Genomic DNA, 18,726 nt, shown 5'->3' with positions numbered 1-18,726 from the left:
CGAACCCGTATGGCTGGATCTCCCATTGGTACTCCGCATTATCGATTCAAATTCCAGAATTCGCCCGAGCATGATTCTCAAGCGTCCGCGTTTCACAGTTCCTCGGCAAATTGGGCGCTCAGACTCTTCAACTTCCGAGATGCGTCCACCAACCTTATTTTACGTCGGCATACGGGTTCCATTCTCTGTGGACGAACATGCCTCGAAATTGACACCTCGGGTATTGTAACTTTTGTTTCTTTGTCAGCTGTCATATTCCAATGCTCCGTGCTTATCGCGTTGAGGCCTTGCCGTAAAAGTACTGAAGGGGGATGAGCCGCTGCTTGATATAACTATCAATGACATCGGGTCAGCATCACAGCGGCGTAATAAGATTTTTTTACCATATGATGATTAACGCAGCTTCCGTGATGCCTAGCATCAGCTATACAATCCCATGCATCGGTATCTACAAATAGCCAAACCTGCATTCGCACAAATAATCACTGCAAGCCATGAAACTTTTCCACCATCCAACAGAACAACTGTCTTTCGGATGGTGCAGACTGGGTATCAATCCTTCTCGTTGCCAAAGTACGTGCACTAACTAACCCATCTAGCTGGAGACTATACAATCACTTCAACCTCCGCAGTGGATCATATTTGCTAAGCAGCCAATTTATCGGAATGGACAATCTTTTGCGAAAGTAACACACCCGATCCTTATAACCTGGTCGGGTAACACATAGAGTGACCCTACTCGCTTTCCTTACAATACTATTCACCAGGCTTCGCCCAAACCAATTTAGCACCATGGACTCACTACTATGGGTACGGTGCAACTTCCAATATAAACTCCCACGTCAAAACTACATCCAAAAGTTTACAATTAGTCGGTAACATGCGCCAATTCAGGTACTAATCACTGTCTTGGTTGCAACGTAGATTATCCGCGGACTTTAACTGTCATCCGAAGCTCATCTGAAGACGGTTCTCGACTCTGAACTTCAATCGAATATGCTCTGTACGGCTACGGCTCGTTTCTTCCTCCTCAAAAACCTCCAAAACTCTCATATTAATCCATTCCAGATACTTGCTAACCAATTTCTGTCGGCAATACCTAGCCTCATACTGTTATCCTTTGGCATATTGGGTCGGATTCACGCGAATATACTATTAACATTTTGCATTGCCGGGTTCCCAGCACACTTATATACAGTATAACGACTTAGTGCCGTGTTCCTCATATATTTCCCTCGCTACATCGACTATCGAGACGTCACCCAGTCATTGCTGTAACAAACAACATCCCCATCGCGAGCTACATCCAGATACCAACTGCCTGGAGTACTATTACCTGGCCCGTACAACGCAGAACTCGCTCACTCGAGGATAGTGGGTTTGGCTCCATGCGTCACTCCGCCTCAAAATTACGGGTAGTTGCCCACCATGCACGGTCCATGGAACCCATCCAACCTAACAATTGGAAGTTGGACTTCTTGAGGTGCTTGTGTGCTCAGCAATGGGACGGCAACCCTCCTAGTTGGTCTTTCGTGCAGAGGTTCCAGGATTCGAACATACAAAGGGGTAGGGTATATTGTTCCGATACACTCGGGCAGGTTTGCTCGTGCCTACGCGCCTGCTAGGGTAGAGCTCTGGTGCTAGGAGGTCCCGATGAGGAATTATTTCACAGCACTGTGTATTGGGTATTGAATGTTTGACCACCTGCGTCATTCATTACGCTGCCCGTTCACAGGCTATGCATGCTTCTATATGCTCGCTGGTTCCGCCACCGTTGGAGCTGAAACCAGTTCACTGCTCAATTGGTGCCAAAAAGCAACCCAACCCCAGACCGTGCTTTAGCCTTTATATCGAGTTACGTAGTGGTCACCCACTAATACCCTCCTATCTGGTCGAGTTGGGGGTGGCCCGTTATCCGTAAGGACAATCACTGGACAACAGAATCAAGTCCACTCCCCTCGATCGCGACTCAGATAAACAGACTGCGACTAAACCGAGTATCCATGTATGGGTACATTCTATGTTCGGCTCGTTTCATATTTAGCCTTCTCTCGATATTGTATTTCTTTTTTTTTTTTTTTTTTTTTTTTTTTTTTTCCCTTCTTCTTGTTACTTCCATTCCATCTCCGTATACAAAAATATTGAGGTCCATATATCCACATCCACATGATAGGAAACAGTGCACTTGCTCCAAACTGAGCTAACGAGATAAATATACATATATATATACTGGATGGTACAACTCTATATTACCTATCCTGTCTCCGATCAGACGATAATAGTGGTGGGCTACCGACTACTGGTAATAATACCAGAGTTTCGGGAATATATATATAAATATATACAAGGGGTATGGAGTGCAAAATATAAATTCGTGAGGCTCAGGTACTAGACCATAATGGACGCAAATAGCTAATGCCTACTCAGTTATTGCCAGCGAACCCGTTCGTATTATCTATCCAAGAGTTTACCATTAAAAGAAACCATATACCACAACGATAGCTATTGTTTGTATAATAGTAAGATCCGGGGCGACGAGATGGGACACCGTTATCAGACAGCTGGCTATCAAAACTCAAAGCAGCGACCACAAAGAGTGGTATCCACCGTCGAAATCCGGCTCTACCTCGTCCCCGTAAACGTTGCGCAAGCAAGAAGAGAAGCGCATTTGCCAAAGAGAGTAGTGAAACCCTGACGTCTGGTGGTAGTGATATCATGCAGTAGATCGCAAGACGGGATCGGCTGATCCGCGCTGCGCAATCAGGGGGAGCCAGGCACGAAACAGGGTAATTACAGGCATTACAGACATTGCGACTTGTTTTTGAGACCTGTATTCGACTTCCTGAGTTTCTGTTTCCCCCTTGTCCTCTGGTGACTTCATTATTGACGGAGTGACGAATTATTTAATTCACGAATCATAATCCACGGCCTGTCAAGGATTGAAGGTCGTGGAAGTGGTGGAGCGCCCCTCCCCCTTTTCCAGTTCCCACACCAACCCGTTGCCAGATTCTTGGAACGAGGATTTAACAAACCTCACTGGCAGTTGAAGACTCTCACTTCGCGATCGAGTTAAAGTTCAAACGGCCCCCATTTCCCAGCTTCCGCACGCAGAGCCGTTGGTTAAGGGTAATCGCCGGCTGTTACAGAAGCCTGATTCGGTTGTTCTAGGACTTCGAGAATCCTTCTGGAGGACTCCAACCATGCCGAATTAACGGGGCTGTGGGCTCTCAAGATTCAAGCTGCCTGGGTCTTTCCTAGTGAACCACTGAGCCGGGTTTCAAGATTGCTTTCCACGGTGGTTGACTGGTTTTTGGCCATGAAGCCCCCCTTTTTGTTACGTGGGCACTATACAGATTACAGAGCCCCAGGCTGGGGTGGGAGGGTTATACTGGACTCCGGAAATAAGTGCCTGTCCAAGTTTCCAACCCCCAAAAAGCAAAGACCGACGGCCCACGGACTTTTTCCTCAAAAGTCAGAGTATGAATCAGACAGGAAGACTCAACATGCGGGTTCGAATTTGGTGTTCATTGGATATTTTTTCAACCAACATAATCGCCACTCGTTTGGTTGATCTTTGATGCATGAAGCAAGTCGCCCTGTCCATCATGTCCATTGAAATCTATTGCCTGCGGGAGCGAACCACGGAACAATCTCAGCCTCGATTTGTGCCATGTGTGGCAGCGGGTAATTTCCATGGTTCGAACGAATGATCTAGATCCAATATAGATGTCGCATATATTGTGAACCTTGTAGTGTAACTTGCACAAGAATGATGCAGTACGAGCCGCCGCCCAACGACGCGGCGCGACTCTGTATGGGCTGAGGCAGCCGAGGTCAATAGGACATACCTCAGGCATCAAGCGAGGCCCACGCACAAAGCCGAGAATCCGAAATCATGGGAAAAGCAAAGTAACTCGGCTTTTGGTCCTTTGAGCCGATTCCAGCCCTAAATATGGACCATCTGCAATGTAATCCTTGAATAATGGCCGTGATAGCCGATAATCCGACCCATTCAAACCTCACTAACTTACGAGTTGACATATTTGGTAGCTATATAATCGAAGTTCTGATATCAACCCCATGCTATGGGCTTGACAATCAATAAGACGAATGGCTGCGTGTTTTTAGAAGAATTGTTGGTCAGAGCTCAAAATGTTCATCTGAACCAAGGGAGACCGCCGTTTCCTGAGGGAAGAAGTTGCGAAACGACCTCGCTTGTCGCGGGAGAACCCGGGTCAAGACATCAACTCGAGAAACAGTTCGAGACTCAGGTCGGGCTTTCTTGGTTTCCACTTTCAGTCCGTGTTGACGAAATATCGGTGACAGTTAGACAGCTCGGTCTGGATCAAAAGCGCCCTCCACCTGTTGCTCGGACAGGAGCGGTCAGGGAATCGACTCCAAGTAAAAGGCGGTTTGTTTCTTTGAACGTTACCAAAGTACCCGAGCGCTGGTGACAGGGCCTCACCGACACCAGAATCTTTGCAACTTTACAAGAGCTCTTGCCAACTTCGAGAAATTCCAGATGATCCCCACTCTGGTATGGAGCAATTTAATGACGCGACGGTGGGGTCACCTTCGGGCGCGTCGTGGTTTCTGGGTTTCGTACCGTCTTTGTGGATGGCTTCATCGAGCCCGCAATATGGAAAGGGGAGCCAAGACGGTCTGGTTGAAATTGGAGAAGGCCGATGGGAACTAGTGTTGGACTGGGCTCGGGGAACTTGTTCCTGAAATCCTGCAACGGTTTGGGGTGGAGAAGAAGCTCTAATACAAAAGGGACGGTATGAAAGCTACGAATCATGCTTTTGATCCAGGCCACCGGAATTCAAAGAACTTCGGAATGATCGACTTTGGCGAAGATCAATGAATCGGTCAAAGACTCAAAGGCAAGGAGGCGAGATCGATGCAGAAGACAACTTTGAGTTTGGGGGAAATGAGGTTCGCCGAATCGCCGCGAGTCTCAGTCATCCCTGTCTGAACTATTGCTATTGAGGATTGACGCTTCGATGAACGCTTGCAGGTCAGTTTTCGTCAAACAACCGCAGCGGCGCAACACATCGCAGAGGCGGCCGTGGTAGCACTATCGTGGAGGAACTGGAAATGATCGATCATGCCCACCGGGCCACCACTCACCAGTCAACGGACGACGTACCTTTGTCGCCGTGTCGGTCGTCGCAAGGACGGAGATTTTCGCACTATTATTGTCCGCGTCTTCCCCCCGTGCGCCGATCTATCGGACTTATCCATGGTCTGCATAACCATTTCAATAGTGATGGCCCTTATCATAACTCGACTCAATAGCCCACCATTTCCTCGCAATGCGCCTTCAGCAAAGCCTCGCAATAGCCCGATACTTAACGTCCCGCTTTCTTCACTTGGCTGAAGTCCTCAAGTGACGATATTGAAGAGAGGTGGCTGGGCCGGACCGCTGCATGGTCGGGAAGTGGATCGACGAACAAGATCCCAATCAGGGTTAAATCTTGGGACCAGTATCTGAGAGGCTGGGCCTGTAAGGTCGAGACTTGGACGCGAGACTCCCAAATCCTTCGCCCCTTTTCACCGCTTTGGTTTCCCTATGTATTGTTCCAGGCAGATCAGAGCAGTCAAGATGATGTAAAACGTAGCCGGGGGGAAGTTCGGGTCCTGCAGCCATTGCATCCACTCTTCACATGGATGCAGGGTAGAAATCTTGGAAGCCAATGAGGCCAGGAAGCTCAGGAACGTATCCAGGGTAAGCCGGCACGATATAGTCTGTATACGAGATGCGGACGGGGTTACTTGGGGAAATCTTGTATAAGGATAATTATCCAGTTTGGGGCATGTGGGCTCCTGTAAGGGTTGCAACCTGCAAAGTCCATCCTGAGACCTGGAAGTTCGGACTTGGCGATCTTCGAAGAGGCACTTCAAAGTCATGATAGGCGTTTCCGGAGTAACCCTTCGTTCGGTTGCTGATCGGGCGGGTGATTCGATGCCATATTGAATGTGGATTTTAGACCCACCTCTCATGAATAAGAGCCACCCAGGTCTTTTGCAGACGCTCGCCAGTCTCGCGCTAACAAAGCAAAACCATCAGGACGGAGAGGACAGGCAATTATTGATTATTTGATGAGACAAGGTGCTGTCACGCAGTCCTGCCTGGCGGAAGAGGGCGGCGGGGTCAGTACCGGACTGTGAGCAAGCTGGAATGTGCGACATCCAAATCCTTGAATCGTCATCTGACCCCATCTGGACGATGCGTGCTTCGTGGCCGTCGTTCGTTTACAGGGTGGGTGGGGGTCTGAGGATGGACCCGGAAGAAAAGCGCGTCTCCGAGCTGAGGCTGGAACGAAGACGCGACGGTTGGCACTTGGCAGGGCCAGGCAGCCACCTGGCAGTGGCAGTGGACAGAGCCACACTTGTCCCGAGTCTGTCGGTCACTAACCGTGTCTGTCATGGCGACTGGCAGGAGAAGCAGGAGAAGAAGAGGCTTTGGAAGCAAAGCCGCCGTGGCTCGAGTTTCAGCACGACACACACACGTATACAAAAGTATGCGAGATATTTTTATGTACCCAATCAACACCAGACGGCATCCCCCGTCAAGCGCATTGCGAGGGTGGCGTCACAATATTCTCAAGGATGCACAAACTGCAGATACGGCCGAGTACGTGTGCTGTATGGTTTATTCGACTGACCCAGAATTGGGTGCCTACGCTTTTATTCATCCATCGCGAATTCGCGATGTGCCTTGGGCTCAGGAAATGGGTGTGGGAGATTTGAGGGATCAAATCGTCGGTATTTTTGTTGTTGGTGCCCGTTAATGGCTTCAAGATTCCTCAAAGAGGACTGTCCTGTTTCAACAAAGAAAAGTTCATCAAAGTTTAACGGTGCACTTGTTTTGGGGGTTCAACATGGAGATGCCAGTCAGTGTCTGGAACGACGGTTGAGGTCAGGAAAGTGACGGAGACTAAGAGCTGGTTTGGCCCACTGTCTCGGGTCCGATGTGGTCATCAGTGCAGGTAGCCTTGGATACAGGTTATATCCGTATTGGCCCTATTGGGGCGACAACAAAGTACAGACTAGTCGATGGAGAGTAACTGCCGTGGCGGGAGGGGTGGTTCGTGACCTTGAGGGGCCCATGGAACCTCCTGAGGGGGTTTGGAGGGGTTAGCCAGAACTTCTGGTCAATCCGTCAGACCCGTAAAGTGGGAGGTTGGAGGGGAACGCTGAAGGAAAGGCCTCTCTGCAACTCTGCGCCCTGGCCCCCTTTCTTGTCGCAGATGAGGAAAGGGGTTGAGAAATGAAGATCAATTGTAGTAATAATCAGAACACAAAAATGCAGGGTGACTGATGAAAAGGAGATGCGATGAATAATAATTGGCGATGTGAGGAAGAATCCGAGGTGGAAATGAAAGGAGGATTACACGAATCATGTTGGATGGCCATCTCCGTGTGGCATTTGAGACAAGCCGCCATCCTTGTTAGTCTTTGGAGGGGCAAAGGGGGGCCTGAGTCTGACAGAGGAGATTGGGAAAGGGTTTCGAGGGGCTGTGAAGCCTGTGATGTCGCCTATCCCTTTTCTTCAAGACATTTAGATACAATCATGCTCTGCTGCAGCGAAGAACTGGTTGATCACGCTGTCATTGTTGCGGATCCATTCGGCTGCTTCTGTGCTCGGCCCCGCAGCCGCCTCTCCCTACCAGGTTTTCGTGTCGCTGTGTCGTCAGATGCGGACACTGAATGCCGTTTTGTCAGTGGGCGAGATGCTTTCTTCGGATAGGTCGACTATTATTAATATATAGAGTGAAGTCAATGAAAGGGTGGTGTGGTCCAGTCTCCAGTCCCGACAGGGATAGATAAGATTTCCGATGGAGACACGAATATGCTTTGGAGAGTGGGTTCCTTATTTCCATCAGACCTCAACAGGTAATAGCCCGAGCCTGAATCCAACAGAAACAGCCGTACTTATGCCAAAAAAGGAAGAAAGAAAGAAAGGCAAGTGGGAACTCGCCGAAATTGCCAAATACTGATTGTGTTGACAGTCTCGACCTTGAGGCGGAGGTGGTCCAATAAAATCTGCGCATGTTTTCACATTTCTTGAAGAGATTGTCAAGGGGCAAGGATGTCGCTTCAAAAGGTAGATTATTATATTATGTTTGTTTTTGCTCTTGTCCGATCCCGATGCAAGTGGGCAATCTTGATAACTCACAAAAAGACGTGGGACTGGTTGGATGCGCTCTCATATGTGAGATCGCGATGGGGCCCAAATGGAAAATTTCAGCCTACCACATGCTTTGGCCAGGGCGACGCGAGCGTGAGATTTGATATGTTCTTTTCGGCTGAACCGGGCTGATGGGTTGGAAGAACAGACGGAGCGTCCATGTGGGCTGGAGTGGGCTGGTGCTTTGTTTTGCTGTCGGTCGGTATTTTATTTGAATTGTTCGTAATTCGAGACGGAGCCCGAACAGCTGAGGACACGCGCCCTAGCTCGTTCCTGCCTAGCGCCGTCACGCTGTTAGTCAGAAATGACGGGCGCGGCGCTCATTGGCGAAGTGTGCGTAGCGGGGACAGTGCGTGGTCACAGGGGCCCCTCCGTGCTTCCCGGCAACAGCCCCTCTTTCACCAAGACTGACCACGGCCGCCTCACTGTCACGACCCAGCAATCGCCCCAAATCGCCCATCGGCTCTCTGCCCACGACCTGCCGCGCCTGCTCGCACCGCACTCACTTCCCCCCCTCGCTCGCTCCCTTTCTTTTTGACCAGCCCGGCCTCCCACTTCTCGCGGTCCAACTTTCTCCTCATCCATTCAATATCCCCTCTTCATCCTCCTCCTCTCCTCTCTCTCCTCTTCTTTCCCCTCCTCTTCTATCCCCCACTCTATTCAACACCTCTCTATTCTCCTTCTCTCTTTCAACAGTCCTTCTGAGTTGTTTGTCCTTCCCGTTTTTGGCCACAAACCTTGTTTTACTCCCCTCGTCCGCCTGTGGCTGGACCCTACCCTAGAATAATCCCACCTCGAACTGTCCCCGCGCCCAAGGAATGATTAGACATCAACTCGAATACTTGTCGTCAGCCCGCCTTCAGAACCGGTGTGAAGCCACAATCGGGACGATACCACGCCTGTCCGCGACGTCGATACTGTGCTAAGGAATCCGGTGGCCCGACTGTTTCTACATCCGTCTCAGAGCAATGGCCCCAAGCGCATCAAATACGGCGAATAACTCGCCTGCGAAGAAGACGTCCGCCCCCGAGAAGAAGTACAAGTGCCAGTTTTGCAACCGCGCCTTTAGTAGGAGTGAGCACCGCAGCCGACACGAGCGATCGCGTGAGTACCCCGTCTCCTTCCCTCCCCCCCCCCGCCCCCAAATCTCGGTAACTGCCTTTCGAAGGTGACTAGAGAGGCTATATAAGAGCTTCCTCCTGCTCCCACAACTCCCGTTTGTCTTGAATATGAAAATTGAACTGCTGCTAACTTTCTGAGACTTACAGACACGAAAGAACGCCCTTTCAAGTGTTTGAAGTGTAGGAGCACCTTTGTTCGCAGAGATCTCCTGCTTCGGCATGACCGAACTGTCCACGCCAAAGATGGCGGTGTTCCTCTAGTTTCAGAGGGGCGTCGCCGGGGTGGTGGTGGTGGCGTTCGCAAGGCTTCCTCTCCAGCCCCCTCTAAGCCCTCGGTCACGATTGATCCTACTACATTGGAGCAAATCGAAGCAAGCAGCGATGGTATGGTCGACCTTGAAACAGCAGCCATGTTGATGACAGATTTCCAACATAAAGCTGCAGCAGCTGCTACTGGTCAAATCCATGACCGCGCCGAGTCAGACCGGTCATTTTCCCCCGGGCGTGGCTCTCTCCTTGAGCCCCCTGTTTCATATCTATCCGGTAATGCGACGCTGCCTCAAATGCCTTGGGACTCGCTCGTTTCACCCACTGAGACCAAGCATCACATGGCTTCTCCCTTTGCGTCCCAAGATGCGGCTTCGGACTCCCATGGACTGCCTGCCATGGACCGACATGCTGGCGACTCCATGGCCCCGTCGTTGCACTCTCTGGTCAACTCACTTCCAGTCTCTGGAAACTCTACGCCAAATGCGCTGTCACCGTACCCTTCCATGACCGGCCCTGTGAGCCCCGTAAACTACCGCAGATCTCCAGGACCTAGCCAGGCTCTGACGTTGCCCAAGTCACCTCAGGTTGCTAACGATCTGGAGCGAAACCAGATCGTGGAGCGCATTCGTTTTGCGGACTCGCTCGGTGTGCTTCCGGAAACGTTCATACTCCCGGAAACACAGGCTTTGAACAAGTACCTCTCGACCTACTTCAACCTATATCATCACCATCTTCCCTTCCTGCACCAGGAATCGTTCAAGCCGGCTACTGCCTCCACGCCGCTATTGCTTGCCGTTCTTTCAATCGGTGCTCTCTACACCTTTGAAAGACAACACGCGTTTATGCTCCACGTTGGGTCCAAGATGTTGGTGAACCAGTTTCTTCAGCACAAGGACAATTTTGACTCCAGAAAATGCCCTCTGTGGGCCATGCAAAGCACATTGCTGAACATGATTTTTGAGAGCTGGAGTGGTGATGCAAAGGGTCTTGAGTGGACTTGCTCAATCAAGAGTCTCTTGGCCAACATGGTCGCTGGTAACCGTTATCAACTGAAGCTTCGCACGGAAGCCCGTGAAGGACGTCGCCTAACCAGAGAGGAGTGGATCGAGGATGAGTCTTGCCGCCGGACTTACTATGCCGTATATATCTTCTTTGGCATGCTCACACTGACCTTCAATCATACTCCTGCAATGAGCTTTGATGAGTTTGATAACTTGGAGTTACCCTCATCTGAATCAATGTGGAATCTAGACGTCACTGACGATGAGGCGTGGCGCCGAAGCTTGTCTTCTGCCACGTCGATGACCGTTCGCGATGCTCATGATTGCCTCTTCCAGGGCGAACAGACGCGCTACAGTGCATTCGCTACACGTGTCCTGATCAACGCTCTGTTTTTACAGGTCTGGAATCACAAAAGAAGCTTTGAAGCTCTCCAAGACGTGGTCACTGAGTACAAACTCCGCCTCGCTTTGGAAACTTGGGAAAACTCCCTTGAGGTCTGCGAACCCGAAACGATTGTCGTTCCCCTCAGCACTCCTCAAAACGGCCACCCTCTCATTTTCAACTCGATGGCTGTTTACCGTAACACGCGTGCACGCCTTGAGGTTGACCTGAAATCCATCCAGGAAGCCATGCGCTATCACTCTTCCTACGAGGTTGCGGCTGCAATGACCGTCGCCCGTGAAAAGGTCAAGCGATCACAGGAGATGAACAAGGTTATCCAGTCATGCTTCGAATGCATTGAAATTGCCGCGATTCGAGGAATCAACTGGGTTGCCAAGACCTCTGCTACGAACTGGAGTGTTGAACACCCTCTTTGTGGTTTGGATTTGATGGTGATTCTCAGCCTTTGGCTTTATCGCCTGGAACATGACGAGGAGCCTGCCTCAGAGGCAGAGATGGCCATCTACAACAAGGTCCGAAATTTGTTTGACGACGATGCCGTCGACTCGTGTGGTAAACTAAGCTCCACCGTTGCCCGTGTATGGGGTAATATCCTAGACGGTGTGGTGGTTTGGGGGTAAGTTGATCTGTAATTCCCTTTGGGCAGTATATATGTTCAGAAACTAATATCGTTGCAGAATTACCAAACTCATGGGCGAGTCATTCAAGCTTCACTCCCAGGCTTTGGTTGGTTACGAGGACTCTCTACGAGTTGCAAAGGACCAGCCTATCCATGCTGTGCCTACCAAATCACTCGCAAGCGTTGGCACCGCATACTAGCTCAACAGCATTTTTCAGTTGGGGTTTCAGTTGGGGGCCTGCCTCAACTCACTCGATTTAATCCGTCACTCGTTTATAACCCTTCGGGTCCTGCAGCTAACTGCAGATTAATCCGTACTTGATTTCCCTCTGTCCTCTCATTACCCTGTTCGCCATCGTTCTGCTTTGGGTTGCAATCTCGGAATATTTTGGGTCGGGAAACGGATGCAAGAAGGTAGGCGGCGAATTGTGTTTTCCACTTCTGGGATGCTATGACCTGGACCGCCGCATAATGCTTCTTGCTGGTGTTTCCCGACGTTTTTTTATTGATGTTTCTGCATTTTGCTGTTATGATTCCTCTTTTTCTTTTGCTGTTTATTCTGTTCTTTTTTTTTTTTTTTTTTTTTTTTTTTTCGCAATAGCCTACGGGAGTCAGGTGTGTCTTTTATTCTTGTTTTTATGGGCTGTTCCTCCTGGCAACATCTCAACACCCGGCTGGTCCTGTGTGTTCTTCTCGCACATATGGAGTTTTCGATTTCTTTTATACCTTCTACACACTAATTCAGAGGGTTTACCATACTCTCTTGTGCGCACTGGCTTTTTTGATCAGATTGCTAGTCGAGCCTTCAACTACATTGATACCTTTTGACTTCCAGTGTTATATATTGTTGATATCTTTTGTTCCATTTCGCTTCACTCTTTCGCCTATTTCGAATATTTTTTATTTCTTATTTTTTGATTTGGATCCTTTTGTTTAATGTCTGTTAGAATTGTTCTGATCGTTATGTGTCTACGCCATATCCCCGCCTGTTAATGTTTGATGTTGATAACTCTATTGGTTTTGGCTTTTTCGATTTTGTCTCTCCTCTCAAGCAGTTTGTTTTCCAAGTTATGCACTGCATAGTTTTGCACGTTTAGTTCTGTTCAAGGATCTTGGTTGTCTGCTTTTTCTTTATCTCTTTGACTTTGCCGATTATTTGCACATGCTCTGCGTTGTAGTACCCTGTACTATAAGTAATTTGAACTCAAAATACAAATTGGTTTGGCGGGGAAGTTTACTCTTCAACTCTTCGTAACTATCATATCTATCGCGGCGACTGCATCTGTAGTCGAACTTCTTAGAAGTCAGTAGTTTGACTACATGTTAAGTAATCACATATTATGTTTACTACCAATATCTAAGCTAGTCTAGAGTGATCAGACAAAATGTCACTCGCACACAGGGCTAACAAACCCTATAGTCCACCTCAAGGATCCCGTAATGATAACGAAAAACCCCAATGCAGCACCCACACTCATTATCCCGTATATATACGCGTGTAATCTGCGCGCCAGCCCGTTCAACTCGGCCACCCACGTACTCACCGTCGTCGCCGAGCCGCAGAACCCATCCATCACGCCCTGCAAGACCTGGCAGCTCACGAGCACAGTCGCCCCAACGCCATCGACGCGCTGGAGGTCATAGCACATAGACAGGATTATAGTCCCGAGGATATTCACTGCAAATGTACCGAGGGGGAAATGCGGGATGCGCGCGTTGAGTAGCAGAGAAAGGTAGAAGCGGAGGAGGCAGCCGAGCGGGGCAAAGACGATGGCAAAGACCGCGCGGCCGCGCCAGGCGTTTTGGTCTTCCGGGGGGAAGATGGCGAGGAGTATTGTTCCGATCCAGCAGCCCCAGCCGAGTAGGGTGAAGAGCGGGTCGATGAAGCGACGGGTTAGGCGGAATGGTATTGTTAGGGGAAGGTGGAAATGCCCGAGGGCAAGGGCGAGGTGGGAGCCGAATATGAGTGCCGCAAGACTGAGGGCGACTTCGACGAGGATGACGGCCACGAGAGCCATGAAGCTGTAGCCGCCATTGGGAGCGGAGGCTGAGGACGATGGGTCGGGGAGGTCGTTCGAGAGGGCAAGGAAGGTATCGCGGATAAAGGAGGAGAAGGAAGTGAAGGAGCCGCAGAAGCCGGTTGTGAGGCCGATATAGAGCGGGATTGTCTTTTTGATGGATTTATGGCGTTTGATCTGTTCGTCTCTGTCTGGGTTGTCGTTGTTGTCGTTGGCATTGCCTTTCCTGGGATTGCCCCATTCTTCACGAAAGATATTTTTGTCTTCGAGAAAGAAGCCCATCAACAGAGAACCCCCGACATTGGCCCATAGGACGCCTGTCACCACAGGAGCACCGCGGTAGAATGTGAGGGCCTGGAGGCCGAGACGCGCGAGGGTGCCGAAAATGGAGAAGAAGACGAGGTAAGACAGGGTGTACAGGTGTGTTGCCGTCGAGGACAGGGGTTCACATCGCTCTGGATATGACTCGATGGGACCTTCCAAGAGCTTGTCGGCGGCCGGTGGAAGCTGAGTCGAGAACTGTCGCTGCGGAGCCGGTTCTGCAGTGGGATGCGGAGCTTGAGTTTCGGGCAGGCGACTTTCCACAGTGTCGCCAGCGACAACGTGGCTGGAAGCCATTGCGAATGCCTTGATGGCCTCTCAAGCGCGCCGCGTGGTGTTGGCAACCTCTTCCAGTAGATCGTGAGGGGAAGAAAAATGCTTCGCCCGTTAGGCTCGTGACTAAGTCCTTCGAGTGGGTCAGAATAAATGGAGCCATGATTGTGCTGTGGAATCGCTGCTTATCAGGACCACAACAGGGAGATAACCCAGATAAGGAATTGAAGACAGGATGATGAAGCCGGGGTTGGGTTACGATAACAAATGCAGGAGACCAGGTGACTTTTGGGTTTCCTGCATTATTTACCCCTCGTCATCTGCTTCACCGTCCCAATTTCATCATTTTCAGTCCTCCTTAGAATCACTTTGTTTGGTCCTGCCTCACTCACCATGACGGCACCTGCTAATGTACATGTCTCATCTCACCCCCTCCTCCAAGCTAAGCTCTCCCAGATCCGCTCGGCTTCAACTACGACCAGGGAGACTCGCAACCTGGTCCATGAGATCGCGACGATCTTAGGGGTTGAGGCTTTCGCCTCTGGCTGGAAAGCCACGGGCACAGGGAAAACTGTAAGTGTCCATTCCATTAACTCCATGGAACAGCCCCGATAACACCCCGACTCTAGGACTCTACCCCATTGGGCCTCGAATATGAGACGAAGGGCATCGACCCCGCAAATATCGCATTGGTACCCATTCTCCGCTCAGGCCTAGGCATGATCGATGGTAAGTACCTAAATTTCTATAAGCACTTTCGTTTCATGGAGGCGGTTGCTAACATCTTCACCAATTTACAGCTATAAACGACCTCCTTCCCTCTCCAGTCCCAATCTACCACCTTGGCCTATTCCGCGAACGCTTCTCCCTTCAACCCGTCGAATACTACAATAACCTCCCCTACCAGCGCCCCGAGCAATCTTCAGGCCCCAACAGTGTCAACACCGCGGCCGCTTCCGTCGCTGTCCTTCTCGACCCGATAATCGCGACTGGTGGCACGGCCGAGGCAGCTATCCAGCTTCTTCGGGAATGGGGCGTGCAGCGCGTAGTCATGCTCAGCGTGCTAGGGTCGGAAGATGGAGTGAACCGCGCGGCGACCTGTTGGCCTGAAGGCGTGGAGGTGTGGATCGGCGCTGTGGATGAAAGGTGCAATGATAGGGGGATGATTGTACCAGGGTTGGGCGATATTGGAGATCGGTTGTTTGTTGCGATTGGGAAGTAGCATACTTATTATCGCGTCCCCATCAGGGAATACATTATTGCGTGCTGGATCATTGGGGGAGTATTTATACAAGCAATGAAATAGATCGGACGAAAGCAAACAAGCCCTACTGATACTATAACGACAAGCATAAACCAAAAGTCATAACACGAATCTACCAATGCCATCTCTCCAGCTGATCATAGACCCAATTCTATGACATCGACATCGGTATCGTCGCCCTTGTCCTCGCACCAGACCCGCCATTCATCGTCCCCTCCCCCGTCCTAGCTCTTGTCACGTCCTCATCGCCCTCCTCTCGGCGAGTCCGACTCTGGCTCCGAGATCCATGTACAGGAAGCTCCGCCCTCCCCATAAAGACCTCCTGGTCCAGCATCTTCTCATGGATCCCCCCGCGACCATGATGCACCCCGCGCGCAACGAGTTTCTCTCGTCGAAGACGATCGCGCTCTTCTTCGCGGCGTTCGATGGCTGTCAGTGAGAGATGGATATGTTAGCCAGCTAATTTTATTTGTTTCCCGTGGATGTTTTTGAGGCACTAATCAGGAGGTGGGTTGGTAAGGGAGAAACGGCAAAGGAAAGAAGTATACCTCGCCAAACCACAGCGTAAACGGACATGATCACCAGCGAGGCGATGAGGAATCCAAAGAGAATACCGAGTTCGCGGCCGATGGGGACCTCCGAGGATAGGATCTCGGGCGGAATGTGGTCGCCTCTAGAGGTAGGGGTTGGTTCTGACATTTTACTACTTCGTTTTCCTTTTTTTTTTCTGCTCTTTCCCCTTGTCGCGTGGTGAGCTGTATATCTAGGGACTCGGCGGAAGGGTGGATTGATAATGTTATCTACACCGGAGGTTGTAAATAAAAGCACGAGGCGGAATGCTATTAGGCCTGGAAAGAACAACAAATAAGTATGACGGATGTCAAAAGACTTGCGAATGATTTATGGAGAGTCTGCACATCTCAGAAGAAACCTGGGGAAGAAATCAGGTTGGACATGATGAACATAGGAATGGAAGTGGCCCCAACTCCAACTCCAGTCAGCAAGCCAAGGCCAACCTCACTTGGACTTCCTTTATTCCTCGTCACAACTAGTCAGGAGACTAAGGAACACCCAAGCCCAAGGCGCACTCAGGCTGTCCTCTGCAATTTTGTCATCGAGGCCGAGGCTGTGCGACAGCCAGCCTCTCGCTCCGACTGGATACTCGGTCTTTGTCAGTTTGCCGCACTCTGACTGGAGGCGCTCGTGTTCAAAGACAAGCAACCAAACTTGAAGATCGAGGATGCCGTTAAGAGAATCTACACAGTCACGTGTTCGGCCATCGCCCTCGAGCTGTTTGTTTTGACCTCTGGACATGGAAGACTGAGAAACTGGTAAGTTAGGGTCTGGGCGCTCTGTTTGCTTGTGTAGATCTCCCAGAGTACCCCATTCATGCCTGTTCTGCAGAATTGAGATATCCACGGGGATTTGGCTTTCCCGTGGCTTTGGTCCAGCTCAGCCTGTACCATTAAGGTTATGTCGACGCCACTGCCACCTCCTCGCCAATTCCTTTGTCTAGTTTCCGAGGGTAGTCGAGGAGATCCCTGCTATTGCTAGCGATGTCAAGGGCGTTTAGCTCCATGAATGTTGAACATGTCCTTTTTTTCCTTTTTTTTTCTTTGACGTCTTGTAGGCGGGCCTGCCACGCTGCGAACTGGGGCATTGTGACCTCTTCGCAGACTAGGGCCAGGGGAGCAACAATTGCTCGAAACCCGTCTTTGGCTTCTCGCATAGATAACATAGACGGGACCCCAAATACGACGATCGATCTAGTGGGAATGGAGGAAGAAGACGAGGAAAAAACACCAAAGCAGGTATATATCAAATCAAAGTTATGGTCCGGTTAAACGGGGACAGCATCAGCTATGCTTCAAACCGAGCTTTTGCATCCAGCCTCTGTGGCATCAGTGGGAATTATGTTTCCCAACGTACCTCGGACATGGTTGCAGCACCTGCAGTACTGTAGAATCTAAAACGACCAGGGTCAAGGGCTGAATCCTAAGAGCGGGAGACTGGGGACGGAGCTGGTTACTCGTCTGTATCTCAGTGCTTACGCGGTTGCCTCTTTTAAGGACTATGATGAGGGTTGAAGCATTTGAAACAGGTGGTTACGGCGCATTTGAAGGCCTTTAGCTGAGAGGAAAAAAGTATATTTCGAGGTGGTATGTTAGAATAGAATAGTGTTATGTTCCGAAGTGGCTTATCCGTTCACTGGGCTAACAGAAGTGATATCATGTACACGTACAAGTAACCGTCAGCAATCCTGTCTATACATGGGTTGGTGGGTATGGTATGGTAAGGTATGGTAGATATAAATGCAAGCACTAGCACTGCAGGGGAAGAAGGTCTGCAGAAGTGAAAGTAAACAAGTCAAAAAATCGTAAGGTCTTCCCGGTATTAGCGTAGCCGTATGTAGATCGGTTGAATGCGCGCTGGATGCAAGACGCTCATGCAGCAAAAAAGAAAAAACGGAAGCTCAAACGCCCCGTGGACAATGGGAAAGGAAAATGCCTGCCAAACACCAGATGCAGAAGAAGCCTTCCTCGATTGTCGAGAGAAGAAAAAAAAAAAGTTTGTTCGCTCAATTCTAGGCGTGACGCAAAATGATTAACCCAGCATCACGGCTGCCATGGTCGTGCACGTCAGCCCTATAGCCATTCCAATCCAAGGTGTCTGTCCTAATGTGCCTTCGCTCCGCTTGGTCAACTCGGTCGACGACCGTGGCGTCCGTAGAGAAAGTGCTGTCCTTCTAAGAAGTGGAAGAGACACCATGTCTGGTTTCGCTTGGGTATCTGCAACCTGTAGATGGAGCATCTGTTGCGCTTCTGAGGGTAGTTGCGGTTCGTCTTCTGGATGTGTTCGTAGGTCTGGTAAGGGTCTTGACGGGGAGCCGTCCGGTAGTGACGGGCTGCGCGCGACGGCATGTGGAAGAGGTTCAGCCGCGACGATGGCTATCGTGGGTGCAAGGCAGAATATCAATGTAGAGGGCTTCATCATGAGGGTTGAATTGCTGGGATATGAGAAGTTGATCAATGCGCGTCGCAAACGAGGGTTGATAGTGGGTTGCAACGGCTCAAGTATCTCTGCGACGGTCTGGTCGCGGGCGACGACGGGCCGCTCGAGGCGATAAATAGCGAGCCGTGTGAAGAGAGCCGCAAAAAAAAAGGCCAGACCGAGACCGGTTGAAACGAGTGGCAGGCAAACCTCCTGAGGCGAGTGTCCACCGGTATCCCGACGACTAGGGC

The 18,726-nt window shown here is 50.3% G+C and overlaps 6 protein-coding genes across 6 annotated transcripts; 3 read left to right on the top strand and 3 right to left on the bottom strand.

The window, feature by feature from the left end:
- Positions 1-5,448: 5,448 nt before the first annotated feature.
- Positions 5,449-6,092, bottom strand: ASPSYDRAFT_369297 (uncharacterized protein). The gene has a single exon (XM_040845486.1). It carries the CDS (start codon positions 6,001-6,003, stop codon positions 5,554-5,556), a length of 450 nt encoding a protein of 149 aa, XP_040708854.1. The 5' UTR covers positions 6,004-6,092; the 3' UTR covers positions 5,449-5,553.
- An 89-nt stretch (positions 6,093-6,181) lies between these two features.
- On the top strand, positions 6,182-6,794 carry ASPSYDRAFT_27010 (uncharacterized protein; the record flags this gene model as incomplete). The annotated part of the gene is made up of 2 exons (XM_040844347.1): positions 6,182-6,522; positions 6,560-6,794. 2 exons carry the CDS (start codon positions 6,182-6,184, stop codon positions 6,792-6,794), a joined length of 576 nt encoding a protein of 191 aa, XP_040708853.1.
- A 2,368-nt stretch (positions 6,795-9,162) lies between these two features.
- Positions 9,163-11,808, top strand: ASPSYDRAFT_141419 (C2H2-type zinc finger protein; the record flags this gene model as incomplete). Its single annotated transcript, XM_040841142.1, has 3 exons — positions 9,163-9,298; positions 9,463-11,605; positions 11,667-11,808. 3 exons carry the CDS (start codon positions 9,163-9,165, stop codon positions 11,806-11,808), a joined length of 2,421 nt encoding a protein of 806 aa, XP_040708852.1.
- Positions 11,809-12,996: 1,188 nt separating this feature from the next.
- ASPSYDRAFT_54414 (FluC/FEX family fluoride channel) lies at positions 12,997-14,244 on the bottom strand (the record flags this gene model as incomplete). The annotated part of the gene is made up of 1 exon (XM_040848850.1): positions 12,997-14,244. One exon carries the CDS (start codon positions 14,242-14,244, stop codon positions 12,997-12,999), a length of 1,248 nt encoding a protein of 415 aa, XP_040708851.1.
- A 369-nt stretch (positions 14,245-14,613) lies between these two features.
- Positions 14,614-15,442, top strand: ASPSYDRAFT_27007 (uracil phosphoribosyltransferase; the record flags this gene model as incomplete). The annotated part of the gene is made up of 3 exons (XM_040844346.1): positions 14,614-14,793; positions 14,850-14,949; positions 15,021-15,442. 3 exons carry the CDS (start codon positions 14,614-14,616, stop codon positions 15,440-15,442), a joined length of 702 nt encoding a protein of 233 aa, XP_040708850.1.
- Positions 15,443-15,635: 193 nt separating this feature from the next.
- On the bottom strand, positions 15,636-18,475 carry ASPSYDRAFT_140752 (uncharacterized protein; the record flags this gene model as incomplete). The annotated part of the gene is made up of 4 exons (XM_040841076.1): positions 15,636-15,913; positions 16,033-16,247; positions 16,554-16,935; positions 18,094-18,475. The coding sequence occupies 4 exons, from the start codon at positions 18,473-18,475 to the stop codon at positions 15,636-15,638; spliced, it is 1,257 nt and encodes a 418-aa protein (XP_040708849.1).
- Between the last annotated feature and the right edge of the window lie 251 nt (positions 18,476-18,726).

The sequence above is a fragment of the Aspergillus sydowii genome (assembly GCF_001890705.1).
Source record: "Aspergillus sydowii CBS 593.65 unplaced genomic scaffold ASPSYscaffold_1, whole genome shotgun sequence".
NCBI classification, from domain to species: domain Eukaryota; kingdom Fungi; phylum Ascomycota; class Eurotiomycetes; order Eurotiales; family Aspergillaceae; genus Aspergillus; species Aspergillus sydowii.
This window is presented reverse-complemented; position numbering and strand designations above follow the sequence as displayed.